Source organism: Martes martes, assembly GCF_963455335.1.
Source record: "Martes martes genome assembly, chromosome: 4".
NCBI lineage: Eukaryota > Metazoa > Chordata > Mammalia > Carnivora > Mustelidae > Martes > Martes martes.
The window spans coordinates 4,429,068-4,441,584 of NC_137891.1; the positions used below are offsets into that span (position 1 = coordinate 4,429,068).

General features: G+C 57.3%; 1 protein-coding gene across 1 annotated transcript in view; it reads left to right on the forward strand.

Moving 5' to 3' along the window:
- Positions 1-12,517, forward strand: part of COL22A1 (collagen type XXII alpha 1 chain) — a gene marked incomplete at its 5' end in the record, with an annotated part of 228,133 nt that overhangs the window by 30,464 nt on the left and 185,152 nt on the right. The window contains 2 exons of the mRNA XM_080800193.1: positions 4,704-4,815; positions 8,711-8,834. Of these exons, the coding sequence (XP_080656319.1) occupies positions 4,704-4,815; positions 8,711-8,834 (236 nt within the window). The remainder of the gene's footprint in view (positions 1-4,703; positions 4,816-8,710; positions 8,835-12,517) is intronic.

Genomic DNA, 12,517 nt, shown 5'->3' on the forward strand with positions numbered 1-12,517 from the left:
TCGGGGGGGCTGGGATTCTGTCTCTCTGTTGCTGGGATCCGAGAAGCCAACGGGGCGTCCTACCTTCTCTCCTTCCCTCTTTCTACACACTGTGCCACACACAAGAGCAGCCGAAAGCCCCTGGCTTCTTTAGGGTTGGGACCGTGAATTAGATCCAGCTGCTCACCATCCAGTGAGGGAAGCAGTCCCCAGCTAAGCTGTGTGTGCTTTGGCCAGAGGCCCTAAGGACCAGGGAGAAGCATTGTGTCTGGAAGGCCCAGCAAAGCTCTGTCCAGGAGCGAGGGCGGGGCAGAGCACCCCGAGGGCATGAGCACGGGGCAGGTGCACCCACTGGACTCAGGGTCATGGTCAACAGTGTCCCTGAAGCCGCCTGTTCCAGCTGACTCCGTGATTCTGGGGAGCTGTGGCCTCGCAGTTCCCTCATCGAACAATTGCTTTTCTATCCCGCGGTGCCTCGCGCGGAGCCCATTTACCTCGGGAACGTGTCCCGTCGCCCTTCCCCGGCTTTCACGTACTGCAAGCAGGTTCATCTTTTCTCTCTGTGCCCTTTGCTGCCACCTGGTTAATTGCTTGTTGTTCAAAGTTTCGACATGTTTTTGAGTCTTTGTTTTTTGTCATTGTTTTCATTCCTTGAAACCCATAAAAGAGGAACCAAGAAGTAGAGCCTGTGTTTGCTCTTTTAAAACTTAAGAAAGGGGCTCTCCCACGTACAACTGCGTCAGGGAAACCGAGCTCAGGGTGGCAATGTCTGGTGACAGGGGACAAAGCCGGGAAGTAGAGGAGCGGCCCCTTTTGCTGTTTTCACGGCTCCCTTGTCACGGGGAAGGCCTTAGGCACGTGGCCACTGGATTGTGAACTAACTTGCTTTCTGCATGAGAGAGGCTGCTCTGTGGGAACTTCCGTGCGAGGCCGTGGACAGGCCTGTCCCATGGGGTGGCTGCCCGCCCCCCCCCCGTACAAAGGAGCCAGGAGCCGTGAGGGGCGTGCTCAGTGCACCGGTGTCGTGGACCCCCAGTCTAAGGACCCGGATGGGGCCAGGGGTGCTGACAGAGATGGTACGCCCTCCCTTAACTTACTTGGGGGCAGCTTCTCTTGCACAACAACCTGCCCCCCTCTAGCCTCCCTGCTCCCTGACAGGAACTGTCCCAGGCAGGCAGGACGGTCCGAGGGTGTCACAAATGGGAGAGCCCGCAGGGACCCCCAGTGCCCGGCTGCTGGAGATGCCGGCACAGACCCCCCCTCCCTGCAGCCCCGCGTGCACGGATGGGCCCAGTCCTCAAGGAGGCAGCCTGCGCGTTGGGCCCTCAGCCCCACCTCCTCCGTGGAGGAGACACAAGGATGCCAGCCGTGTGCAGGGCCAGTCCTGGGCCAGCTTTCGGATCCGGGACAGACTGTCTCCAAACCCTACTCTGCCTGGTACTGAATCTGGACCCAAACAGGCTGGACACCCTTTACCATTTGGTGTCCGTTCCATGGACGCTCCAGAGCCTTCTCAGCCCCCCCTCCCCACCCCCCACTGCCGGGAGCTTCCCAACGATGCCAGGCCATGTCCAGGGACAGGGCCCCAGTGCAGGTGGCGGCCCTGTCACGTGAGGCCTGGTCGGTTCTGCCAGCTGCCCCGAGCTGGGCCCGTCGGGCTCTCTGAGCTGCAGGGGCACCTGACCCTTTCTGTCCCCGGACAATGCTCAAACCACAGGCCCGGCCCCTGCTCAAGGGAGCTGTGGCCGGGCCAACAGAAGTGCAGAGGGGGAGCTGAAAAGAGAGGGCTTCTCTCCTTGTTCTACAACAGGTGTCTCCGCATATCCGGTGCCACTGACCTGCCACAGCGGGGGGATGGGGGGGCTCCCCAGGACCCCTCCCTGTGTGGGGAGGTGGCTGCTCCTCGCCGCATGCCTGGTCCTCTATTACCAGGTGACAGTGGTGGGGCTCTGGGGGGAGTGGCAGGGCTATGGCCAAGGTATGGGTCCCCCGTGGTGGGCTTTCATAGAGGCTGCGGGTCCCCAACAAGGGGTGGCAGTAGGGACGGTGCAGCTGCCCGGGGCCGGCGTCCCTGCACGTGCTCTCTGGGCTCACCTCACTGACCTGTCCCGACAGCCTTGCAGGGCAATGATTCCCTCCACCTTTCCAGTTAAGGAAACAGACTCAAGAAATCAGACAGCTGCTTCGAAGTCACTCCGGGTCTTCCTCCCTTTGGCCAGTGTGGACTGAGTGGCTCATAACAACTAGAATCATCTCTATGGTTCTGGGGGCTGGGAAGTCTGTGGCCAAGGCGCCCGCCAATTTCGTGTCTGGTGCGGGCCCGCTTTCGGCTTTGTTGATGGTCTTCTTCTCAGTGTCCTCAGATGGTGGGAGGGCGAGGGAGGTCTTGAGGTCCCTCTTGTAAGAGCGGTGGTACCATCCATGGGGGCCCTAGTCTCATGACTTAAGTGGAACTTGACTAGGAGCATTTGGCCTTCTAGGTGCTGGGTGCTCTGTCTCTTACAGTCTTTCTAGGGTAAAGTCACGGGCCAGCCTGGAGTTGGCTAGAAGTCCAGTTGTGTGAGTCCGTGCAATGGGCCAGGCCCGGTTCTGTGGACAGTGAATGGGTTGGTGTGCTCTGCTGCCTGAGCATGTCAGCCAAGGTACGTGGCCCTGCTCAGCCTGTGCCCAGCTGAGGCCTGCTGGGCCCTCCATGGCCCATGCAGCGTGGTTGAGGTCGGGTGGGGGTGTGGGGTGCCTGCCCCTTGGGCGAACCCCCCATCTCTGGAGAGGCTGGATCGTTTGCCCCACTGCATGTGAAAAAGCACGGGTTGAAGGTGGCTGTTTTCCTCCACGTGGGGGCTTCCAGATTCATGTTTTCTACTTAAGGACTAAATATCACTCAACATTATATCATGAATTTCATTAATGAGCCAGGGTGTGAACTGCTATTTAAAATGACATAAGGATAAGTCTTAGTCATTTTCCAGAATGACATGATCTCAGCATGGTGAGCGGCTGGGAGCTCCAAAAAGTCACCCAGGGCGGCAGCCTGGCAGAGCCTCGCCGTGCGTGTGACCCTCCTGGACCGTCGCAGGCTCTGCTCTAGGCTGGGTGTGGCTTCTGTTCACGTGCAATCCCGGGCCTGCCTCACTCTGCCTCGCAGCCTACAGTTGTCACCCTATCTTCCTGCTGCAGTTTGCCTACTTTTGGTCCCCCATGAGGTCACCAGTTCCCCAGAACCAGGATTTTGTCTCTCCTTCTGCCGTAAGTGCTGTGCTCCCACATGGTTGGCTCAGAACAGGCTCTCAAAACCATGCGTTGAATGAATAAAGGGCATCTGGACAGAACTTAGTGGTAGAAGAGGCTGTAATCATTCTAATGGAAAAATAAATGGAAACTATTCTGTGGGTTCCTGTGTTTCAGAAGTTACAGGAAGAGCTCTGTATCCTATCACTGGAGCTTTACCACAGTCCTATGGAGGTATATACGCAAACAGCCCCCTTTTCACAGATAAAGAGACTGGTGCTCAGAGATGTTAGGCAACCTGCCTAAGGTCACACAGCAAGGACCTTGTGGTCAGGACCGCAGCCTAGACCTGTCCAGTCCTACCACTGAAACTCTCAGTCCGTGCTAACCCTTTTCTGTCCCGCTGTTTCTTAGACTGGGCTGGGAGCAGCAGAGAGGCGCTCGAAAATGTGTTGAATGAACAAATGATCTTTTAAAGCAAAGTTTAGGGGGCGTCTTCATCATGGTAACGTGAGCCCTGCAGGCTAAGCTCCTGTCTGGACGGCAGTGCCTTCGAAGGTTAGAGAGCCCAAGAATCTTCCCGAAGTCTCATGGGTTAGGCATCGTGTCAACCCTGGAGATGCAGAACGGAGTGAGCCCCCGTGCTCGTCCTTGGGTGCCGTCCCTCGAACGTGCATGAGCTCTCTCATCGCCCGACGGACACGGTTTGGGCCAGTATGTCAAACTCTCAGCCTCGGGTTGAGTGCTGTGCTTGGGTTCCCCTGAAAACTGAGGGTCTTGGCCTGCGGGACTCAAGTCCAGATGGTTTTGCTGGGCTGTGGGTCAGGATGTGCTGGCTGGTGGTGGAGCGGGAGTGACAAGTGACCAGCTGGATCACGGCCCTCCCCTTATGATCAAGTGCTCAGTGCTCAGACTCCTGTGGGTTACGGAGCCGGCCCAGTGTCACACATGCACGAGCCTGAGCTGATCCCCCGCCTTTGCCCCACCAGTACCCCGAGCACAAAGGCCACGACTTTCCCATCACAGACGTTACCGGTGCCCACGAGGTCCTCTCCCACAGCCCAAACAAACCAGAGCCGAGGACCATTGTTCAGGTTTTTTCTCTCTTTGAAAGCGTGAAACTTAAAAGCCGCCAAGCTGTAATCCAAGCAAAATATACGTGGATTGCAGGACTGTGGCAGAGACAGCCCAGTGTTGCCATGGGGGCTTCTAGAACACCGGGACGACTCCCTGCCCCGGCCACGTGGTCAGGACAGCCTTCCCTTTCTTTGGAAACCCAGGTGTGCGTTTCCCCTGCACTTTGCCTGGAAATGGAAATGGAAATGGAAATGGAGGCTGTGCATGTGCTTACTGTGTTGTTAATGTCTCCTTCCCAGATCGCCTCCCCACAGTTCCTCTGTTTACCTCCACGCGCACTCTCCCCTCCTCCGCCGAGGTGTGCTCCCCGTGCCCCCCGTGCCCCTCCTGCCGCTCACCCCATCTCTTCTGTTTGACAGGTTTCGACCTGCTGGATTTGTTCAGTGTGAAGGAGATCCTGGGGAGGAGAGAGAACGGGATGCAGAGCTCCTATGTCCGGATGGGATCCTTCCCTGTGGTGCAGAGGACAGAGTGAGTGCTCCTTCCTCCTCCCAGACCTGCCGTGGACGCCTGGCAAAGGGTGGGAGGGAGGCCAGGCAGCCACAGTTGCACACGGAGCCCTGAGTGGGGCTCTAACCCGCTCAGTGCCAGGTGAAGTCACCCTGAGATGAAGCAGCCCAGCCGCGGCCCCGGGAGCTCCCCCTTGTCTCAGCAGATCTGTCACCTTGTCTGTATTGGTTCTCTGGCCCTTGGGCACTCCCCTCTCTGTAGGGATCTGGCACTAATCATTCACACATGCGTGTGGCTCTCTATCCCTTCATTAAACAGCTCACAGTTATGGTTGTAGACACACAGCGCCTACTCTGGCCGAACCCCTGTGTTACACACAGACATAGCTCCCCGAGACTCCCAGAGTCGGTTTGGCCAGGGGTGCCCCTGTGTCGGTGTTGATTGGGTGCCTGGCCTTGCACAACTTACTGGGTGTCTGTGTGCCTCAGTTGCGCTTTTTTTTACACCGAAGACGAATGTTTCTGCCTTGCACTGTTGTTGAGAGGATTAAAATAGAGATTGGTCCAGGGTCTGACACCTGCTGGGTCTCCAGTCAAGGCTGGTGATGGTACCCAAATCTGTGTTCCATTGTGCTCACCCCAGGAACAGAAGCGCTGGTTCTTCATGGCTCCTTCTCCACCTTAAAGTTCCTGAATCGTTTCCAAGTGCTCTTGTACTAACAGGCTGGTGAGGCCCTCTGTATGATCTGGCCCTGTCCTACCTTTTTGGCTTCAAGTTTGTCCCCTGGCTCCTTGTTTGGCTCTTCTGTCTCTGTTCCGGGAGCTTCTGGGCACATGCTTCCTACTACAGGGCCTTTGTTCATGCTGGTCCCTCTACCCAAGACACCGGCTTGTCCTTCAAAGAACAGCTCAACCATTATGCTTTCAAAGATGCCTCTCCTGACCTCCAAAACTAACTCGGGCCTCCCTGTATCTTGTCTCCTTATAACCTACATTCCTGCATAAAGCAAAGTGGTGAAGTTGAAGCTCATTAGTCGATTGTGTAGTCCTCTAGGCTGTCTTCTCTGCTCAGCGAGCAGCTCTAGCAGGGCCTCAGTCTGGTCTCTGCATCAAAATGAGCTCTGCCTAGAGGAGGGGTTATTCAGTGTCTGTGGAATGAACCGATGAATGTATCAGTCAGCTCCTAGTCCATGAAGATGCTCCATCAGGTATGAGCCCGGCAAAGATCAGGTGGGAGCATCAGGGCATGGGTTGTGCGTTTTCTAACTCAACAAGCATTCTCTGAGAACTAGCCACACCCCAGGCCTGTGTCGGACCCTAACATCCTCCCCGGCTCGCAGCACCTACGTCCCTTGAGAGTGACTGCAAGGAAGAAGAGTTTGGAGAAGTCACCTTCACTCAGAGTCTGGCTTTCTCTCCTGCGGAGGCCAGAATCCCCGTCCGCCGACCCTTATGCGAGGCGGCTTTGCAGACATCTTTCCAGCGCGGCTCTCTCTACTCTACAGATGCTGGGAGGGTGTTGTTCTCCATCGTCAGGCCCCATGCTCGTTTCAGGGGTACACAAGGGAGAGCAGAGTCTAGCTTCCAATTCCCACTTTGTGCCCTTTGCTCCTTTGGCTAACTGCGTCCCACTCCCCATCCATAGAGCACAGACACGATAGGGAGCTTCATCTTGAAGAGAAAAGGCAATCGAGCAAGAACGAGAGAAGGAAGGAAGAACAGCTGGCACAAGTGTGGTGGGAAGGTCCGATAGAGACCCAGGGTGGGCTCAGACGGCTGCGAGGCTGCTCCATGGGGGGGTTCTGGAGCCGTGGACCTGGGCTCAGGGCACACGGAGTCCATCTGAGAAGGGATTTTTTATATGGTTCTAAATTGGTTTTAATGGCAAAACACTGGGAAGAAAATCAATCCCAGCAGAGCTCTGACGTTTCTAGAAAGAATGGTCTCCTCGTAGTTTCTCATGCTTTAAAATGCAGGTGCAGACGTGCAGACACATGGAGTTTTAATGCATAGGTTAGCTTGGTTCCTAACAGGAAGGGGGTCACTTTCAGCATTGACTTTTTTTTCTCGCGTGTGTGACGTCTGTCTTCTAGGCATTTTGCACGCCTGGCCTAATTTATTTCTCACTACAGTGAAGCGAGGTGAACAAGGTGTTCCTCTCATAGTTTATCCAATGTGATGCGTGAGATGCGGGATGGGGCTATAATGGGTCCGCCCTCTCACACGCCCTCCGTAGGAGGCAGAGGTTGGCCCCAAACCCAGGTCCTCCGGCCTCACACCCTTAGTGTTTCCCACTGTGATCTTGTTACCTGCTGCTTTATTTCTGGAAAGATTCGATCAGGCCACTTTGGTTTCCTTTAGATGTTCTCTGATAATGGTGATTCCCCCCCACCGCCCCACCCCATGATAATACCTTTTTTTTAAGGTATTATTTTTAAGGTATTTATGCGTATGCTTGTGCTTATACATATGCCCTCAGGAAAAGTCTTCGTCTCTGTCCCTTTATTGAAATATAGAGAGAGAACTAGAGATGCGGTTTGTAGATCGATGCAGCAGGGACCTGACTATCTATATGAATCCAGCTGGGTTTGTCTGGGTGTATACGTGTTGAGCATGCACACTAGAGGTGTTATTTCAGAGGTATATGAAAAAAGTGCTTTTGGACAAAAACAGTCCATGGTTTGACTCATTGAGGAAAGAAGAAAAAGGAAAGGAAACGCCCATCTACTGTGGCTGCAAAGTGTGTGTCTGTGCGGACAGGCGGGGAAGGCCGCGTCTGTCCCGTGGGGGTGGTGACCGAGGGGTCCCTCAGTCCTGCAGGCGGGGACAGCGCTGAGGGATGGACGCTGCTCCTGGCACCTGCGTGTGAGCTGGGTGATATCCCGGCTTCGAGAAGGACTTGGAACGACGGGGTCCGCTCCCAGCTTGGACCTGTGAACTGAGAATCACAAAAGGAGGGCCGGTCTTAGCTCGCAGGCTCGACAGCCAAACCAAGGGTCCCAGAGGGTGTGCGGGTGCGGAACCAGGAACCAGACGCCTCCTCACTTCCCTTCCCGGCTTTCTGGCCAGACGGCTTCCACCCCCTCCAATGCAGAGGCCTGTATCGTGTCTTCCTCAGGCAGGTCCCTGTCCCCAGAGCAGGACATGGCCCCACCGTGGCCAGGTGCCTTGGGGTGAGGGTGCAGCCAGCTGGTGGTAAAGAGCTCTGGGGACGGGGCCTCTTCTCTGTGCGGGTGTCTGTCCAGACTCTTAGCAGCCAGCTTGCGTCCTCTTAACCCGCAGAGCCTGACTGCCCCCGGCTACACCATGAGAATCGAACACCTTCTTTGTAACCCCTGGGAGGATCAGCGTTCATTCTGAGCGTGGAGGGGAAAGGCGGGCACAGGACGGTCTGGGCAGAGCTGCAGGGGGCTGAACTCCCCCGCATGAGGGGCTGGACCCCACACTGGGCAGGAAGGCCAGGCTCTGCTCCGTGAAGACAGGAGGATGCCCTGGAGGGCAGGGCAGGGCAGGGGTTCAAGCGGGATGAGACGGAGCCCTCGGGCCCCACCAAGTAGGAGCCGGCGGGGAGAGGTGAAGACAGGTGCACTCAGCTGCATTTGGCCTGGGAAGGGGGAGGGAAGGGCGGCGACTTAGCGTCTGCCATCGATTTTGTCAGATGGACGCATGTGCCCCGGGGGAGTGGACTTGGAGCCCAAGGCAGGGGACAGTGAAGCGGCCACAGCAAGGGTCTGCAGATGGTTCCGACGAGGCCCTGGCGAAGGAGAGGGCAGTAAGGGCAGGAGAGAAGGAGGATTTGAACGACGCTCAGGACGTAAAACCCGCAGGACTTAGTGACCCACGGGGCACCTGGGATTTCCTCGCGGTCCCCGCTCTCCTCGCTCAGCCCGCTGTCCTCCGTCTCTGTCCCCCTCCAGGGATGTGTTCCCGCAGGGTTTGCCTGATGAGTATGCCTTCGTCACCACCTTCCGCTTCCGGAAAACATCTCGGAAAGAAGACTGGTATATCTGGCAGGTCATCGACCAGTACGGGATCCCGCAGGTAGGGGCAGCGCCGGGTCTCGGGGGCCAGAAGCTTCCTGTGTCCTTCTCATGCGGCCAGCGGCACCTGCCCTGTTTTCTCCAGGGCCCTCTGTCCCGGGCCCAGGAGATCAGCAGTCTGGGGGTGAAGCCCCAGGGATGCCGCGGGGCCTGAGAGTGATGTGGCTTCTTCCCCCAAGGACAGTCCGGTGCCTGGTGCTCTGCTGGGTCGAGGACCAACTTCCTTCCACCCCAGGGATGCTCAGCCTTACCAGGGGGTGGCCGGCTCCATTGTCCAGCAGCCTCTACTCTGGTGGCATCTTGAGGGGCACAAATCCATGACGTAGCAGAAGAAACTCGCTCAGGGTCGGCCAGACCTGGGCTCCGTCGTGCGCCTGCCCCTTTCTTGGTGCGGCCCCAAGACCTGTGGGCTTAGCCTCCTGAGTCTCGACGTTCCCGGCTGTCCCATGGAAACAGAAGAGCTGCTGCGGATGGCCGGGGACGGTGGGGTGAACCGTGTCTCGAGTGCATCTGGAAAATGCCTCATACGTGACATGGTTGTGTTACACGTGATGTCCTTTGTTAATAGTCTGGGAAGCTCTGACCTGTCTGTCGGGCACGTCCCCACAAGGGGAGAGCAGCCCCTCAGCGGCCCACAGCCCAGGGGGGGAAAGTGGGTCTCGGATCAGAGCCAGCAGCCCCACACGTTGGTCTGAGTTGCAGGCGGCCCTGCTTTCTGCGTCCCGCCAAATCCCCACCCCCTGGTTCTCAGGGTTTGGGGACTCCTCCTGTCTTTGTCATCACCTGTCTCGCCTTTGGAAGACGTGGCTTACCTTCAGCTGAGGGATACGGACTCCGTTCACTGGAGGCCGAAATGAGAATGGGCTCAAGCGATTGGACCGTGACGACCATACGCATGGGCTGCGGCCAGGGGACGGCGCCCTCCGTGCGGCGAGCCGTGTGCCCCCATGAGAGCTGGACTTGGGTGCTGCGCTGGCTCATCCCCACGACCCCGCTCTCCTCCGTAGGGGCAAGGAGTGGTCCTGAGGACCTCACACATCAGAGCGCATCGGTCCCCTTCCCAGCCTGTTGGCTTCTTGCAAGGTTTTGGAGGGGGGGGAGGGTGTTGCTGAGTACACGAGGTGAGGCCTCTGCCCGCACGCTCACGAGTGAGAAGGAAAAGAGGGATTTGAACACGGGGTCCGGCTCCGAGTCTGTGTATTCACCACGCGCCCAGCTGCCTCCCATCCCCCACCATTAGTCCTGTTGAATGATTTTTCCACAGCGCCCCTGGTCCGACTGAGACGCAGTCTGGCTACCGAGTGCCCTGATTTCCTGAGTGTGGGTGGCTGGATGGGACGGACGAGGTTCCTCTCCAAGGGCCATTTTCCTGGAGGGCACGCAAGCCGTCCGCCTCCATCCACAGGCACGCGGGTCTGGCTTCTCCAGTTTCTCGGGGGCTGGGGCCGTGGGACTGGGCGCCTGCCATGCATTCTTGTGGGTGACTCCTCACCCCCTCGTCTGGGTTCTCTCCCCTCATGGCATTTGCAGAGCTGTATGATTTCCCGTCTGCCATGTCCGCATCTTCCCTTCCTCCTGGGAACGGGCCGTGGGCTGGGATGCGACAGAACCAGGCAGAGATGGCCCACCGGGGTGGGGGGGGGGCGTGGCTCATGTTCAAAGAGGCTCCTGGCCATTGGTGAAATGCTGTTCCGTGGGCTTTGATGGTGGCCACTTCCGTGCCCCGGGGGAGACACAGGCTCGACACAGGGAAGGACGGAGAAAGGCCTGCGGGAAGGGACGTGGGCTCTCAGCAGCCCCATGTGGTCCGTCAGACCTACTGACCTCCATCTTCACAGTCATCACGATATTTAGTATTTACAGCCACACTCGAAGGAGGCCTTCTCCCCAATTGTCATTCACTCGTGCTAGATAGCGTGAAGGGTCAGGAAGGAGGCAGTGTCGGCTGGAACGGAGGGTATGGGGGCTGCTCCTCGGGGAGGGGGCTCGAGAGGTGGTGGGGGCCGCTGGAGGGCCTTCTGCTGGAGACCAGGCTCCGGGAGGCGGGCTGGCCCAAAAACAGGAGGACGAGTTCAGAGACTATCGTAGTAATCGAAGCAAGAGACGGTGCTGACCCAGGCCGGCAGGAACAGCAGCCTGGGCAGAAATGATGAGATCCTGGACGTCTTCTGAAACTAGAAGCAGCAGGACTTGCCGACGGAGCTGAGCCGCGAGGCGCCTTCCTGAGGTCCCCAGCCGGCTCCGGCACACACAGGACGCGGACCTGCCGGGTGCTGTCCCTGGCTCTGTGTCCTGCTGGAAGAAGTGCACGTCTGAACGGAAAGCCGTGTCCTCACGGAGCTCCCTCAGTGGTTCAGGGACACGGGGCCCAAACAGGGGAAAGTGGTTTCCAGAAGCAGAAGACCGTGTTTAATAACAGAAGGATGAGGGTGTGCTAGACGTGTACCAGGTTATTGGCCAGGGTTCACGGCTTTCTGTATTTACCCACACCAGGCATTCCCCAGCAGGCAGTGCAAGTGAAAGCAAATCCTAGCACCACCCCAGCCCCGGTTGTACTGAGGTCAGGGGGGCCAGAAAGAGAAATCAGAACGCCTGGGTTGTGTCGTAAACCCTGTGGCTGATTCCCGGCGGTGCATGGGCGCCTTCCTTGACCCGAGGGCTCACATCCGTTCGCTCATTCATTCATTCGGTGCCTTTTTGGGGGTCGGCACCATGAGCTGGGTGAGGTCCTCGCCCTGGAAGAGAGGAAACGAGTGGAATGAAGTCCCCGCTTACGAGGACGGGGCAGGGCAGGCAAAACAGGTGAAGGGAAGAAATGAACCAGGACCAGGCGCTAGGAGAAAAGTAAATGAAACGAGCGAGGGGAGGTGAGAGCCAGTGAGCAGGCTAGGGTCCCGGCGTGTGTGTGCCAGGGAAGGCTTGCCCCGCGGGGATGACTTTGAATTTATTTCCTTAGTTTGTTATAGCTAATGCTTAGAGCAGCACCAGAATCTAATAAAGACTGCGTCAGTGCTTTACATACATGCTGACTGACTTAATCCCCGTAAGGATTCTGTGCTGCAGCTGCTGTCCCTGGTGCCCTTTCGTATTTTTTTTTAAAGATTTTTATTTATTTATTTGACAGATAGAGATCACAGGTAGGCAGAGAGGCAGGCAGACAGAGAGGAAGGGAGAGAGAGAGGAGGAAGCAGGCTCCCCGCTGAGCAGAGAGCCCGATGCGGGGCTCGATCCCAGCACCCTGGGATCATGACGTGAGCCGAAGGCAGAGGCTTTGACCCACGGAGCCACCCAGGTGCCCCTGGTGCCCTTTTTTAAAGAGCGAAAGAGTCCAGAGAGGGGAAACAACTTGCCCAAGGACACACAGCTCAAAAGTGACTTGCCAGTTTGGGTGTAGACAGACAGCAGACAGCCCCAGTTTTTGAAGAATGTTTTAAGAACGTGGCTAGGATTAAGGTTGCTGATGCAGTTAAGAGTCAGGGGTAAAGAACCCAGCAAAGGATATGGAGGTCTCTTGGGATAAGCGACGGCAAGAAGCTACTACCACCAGAGGCCTGGGTGGCCAGGACAGGGGTGGTTGGCGGTTTCTGGAGACCATGAGGTCTGGAGCCATGGAGGACAGAGTCTCCAAAGGGCCAGGGTATGTGGAGGGGCACAACCACCGGGAACCACAGGAAAGCAGGGAGG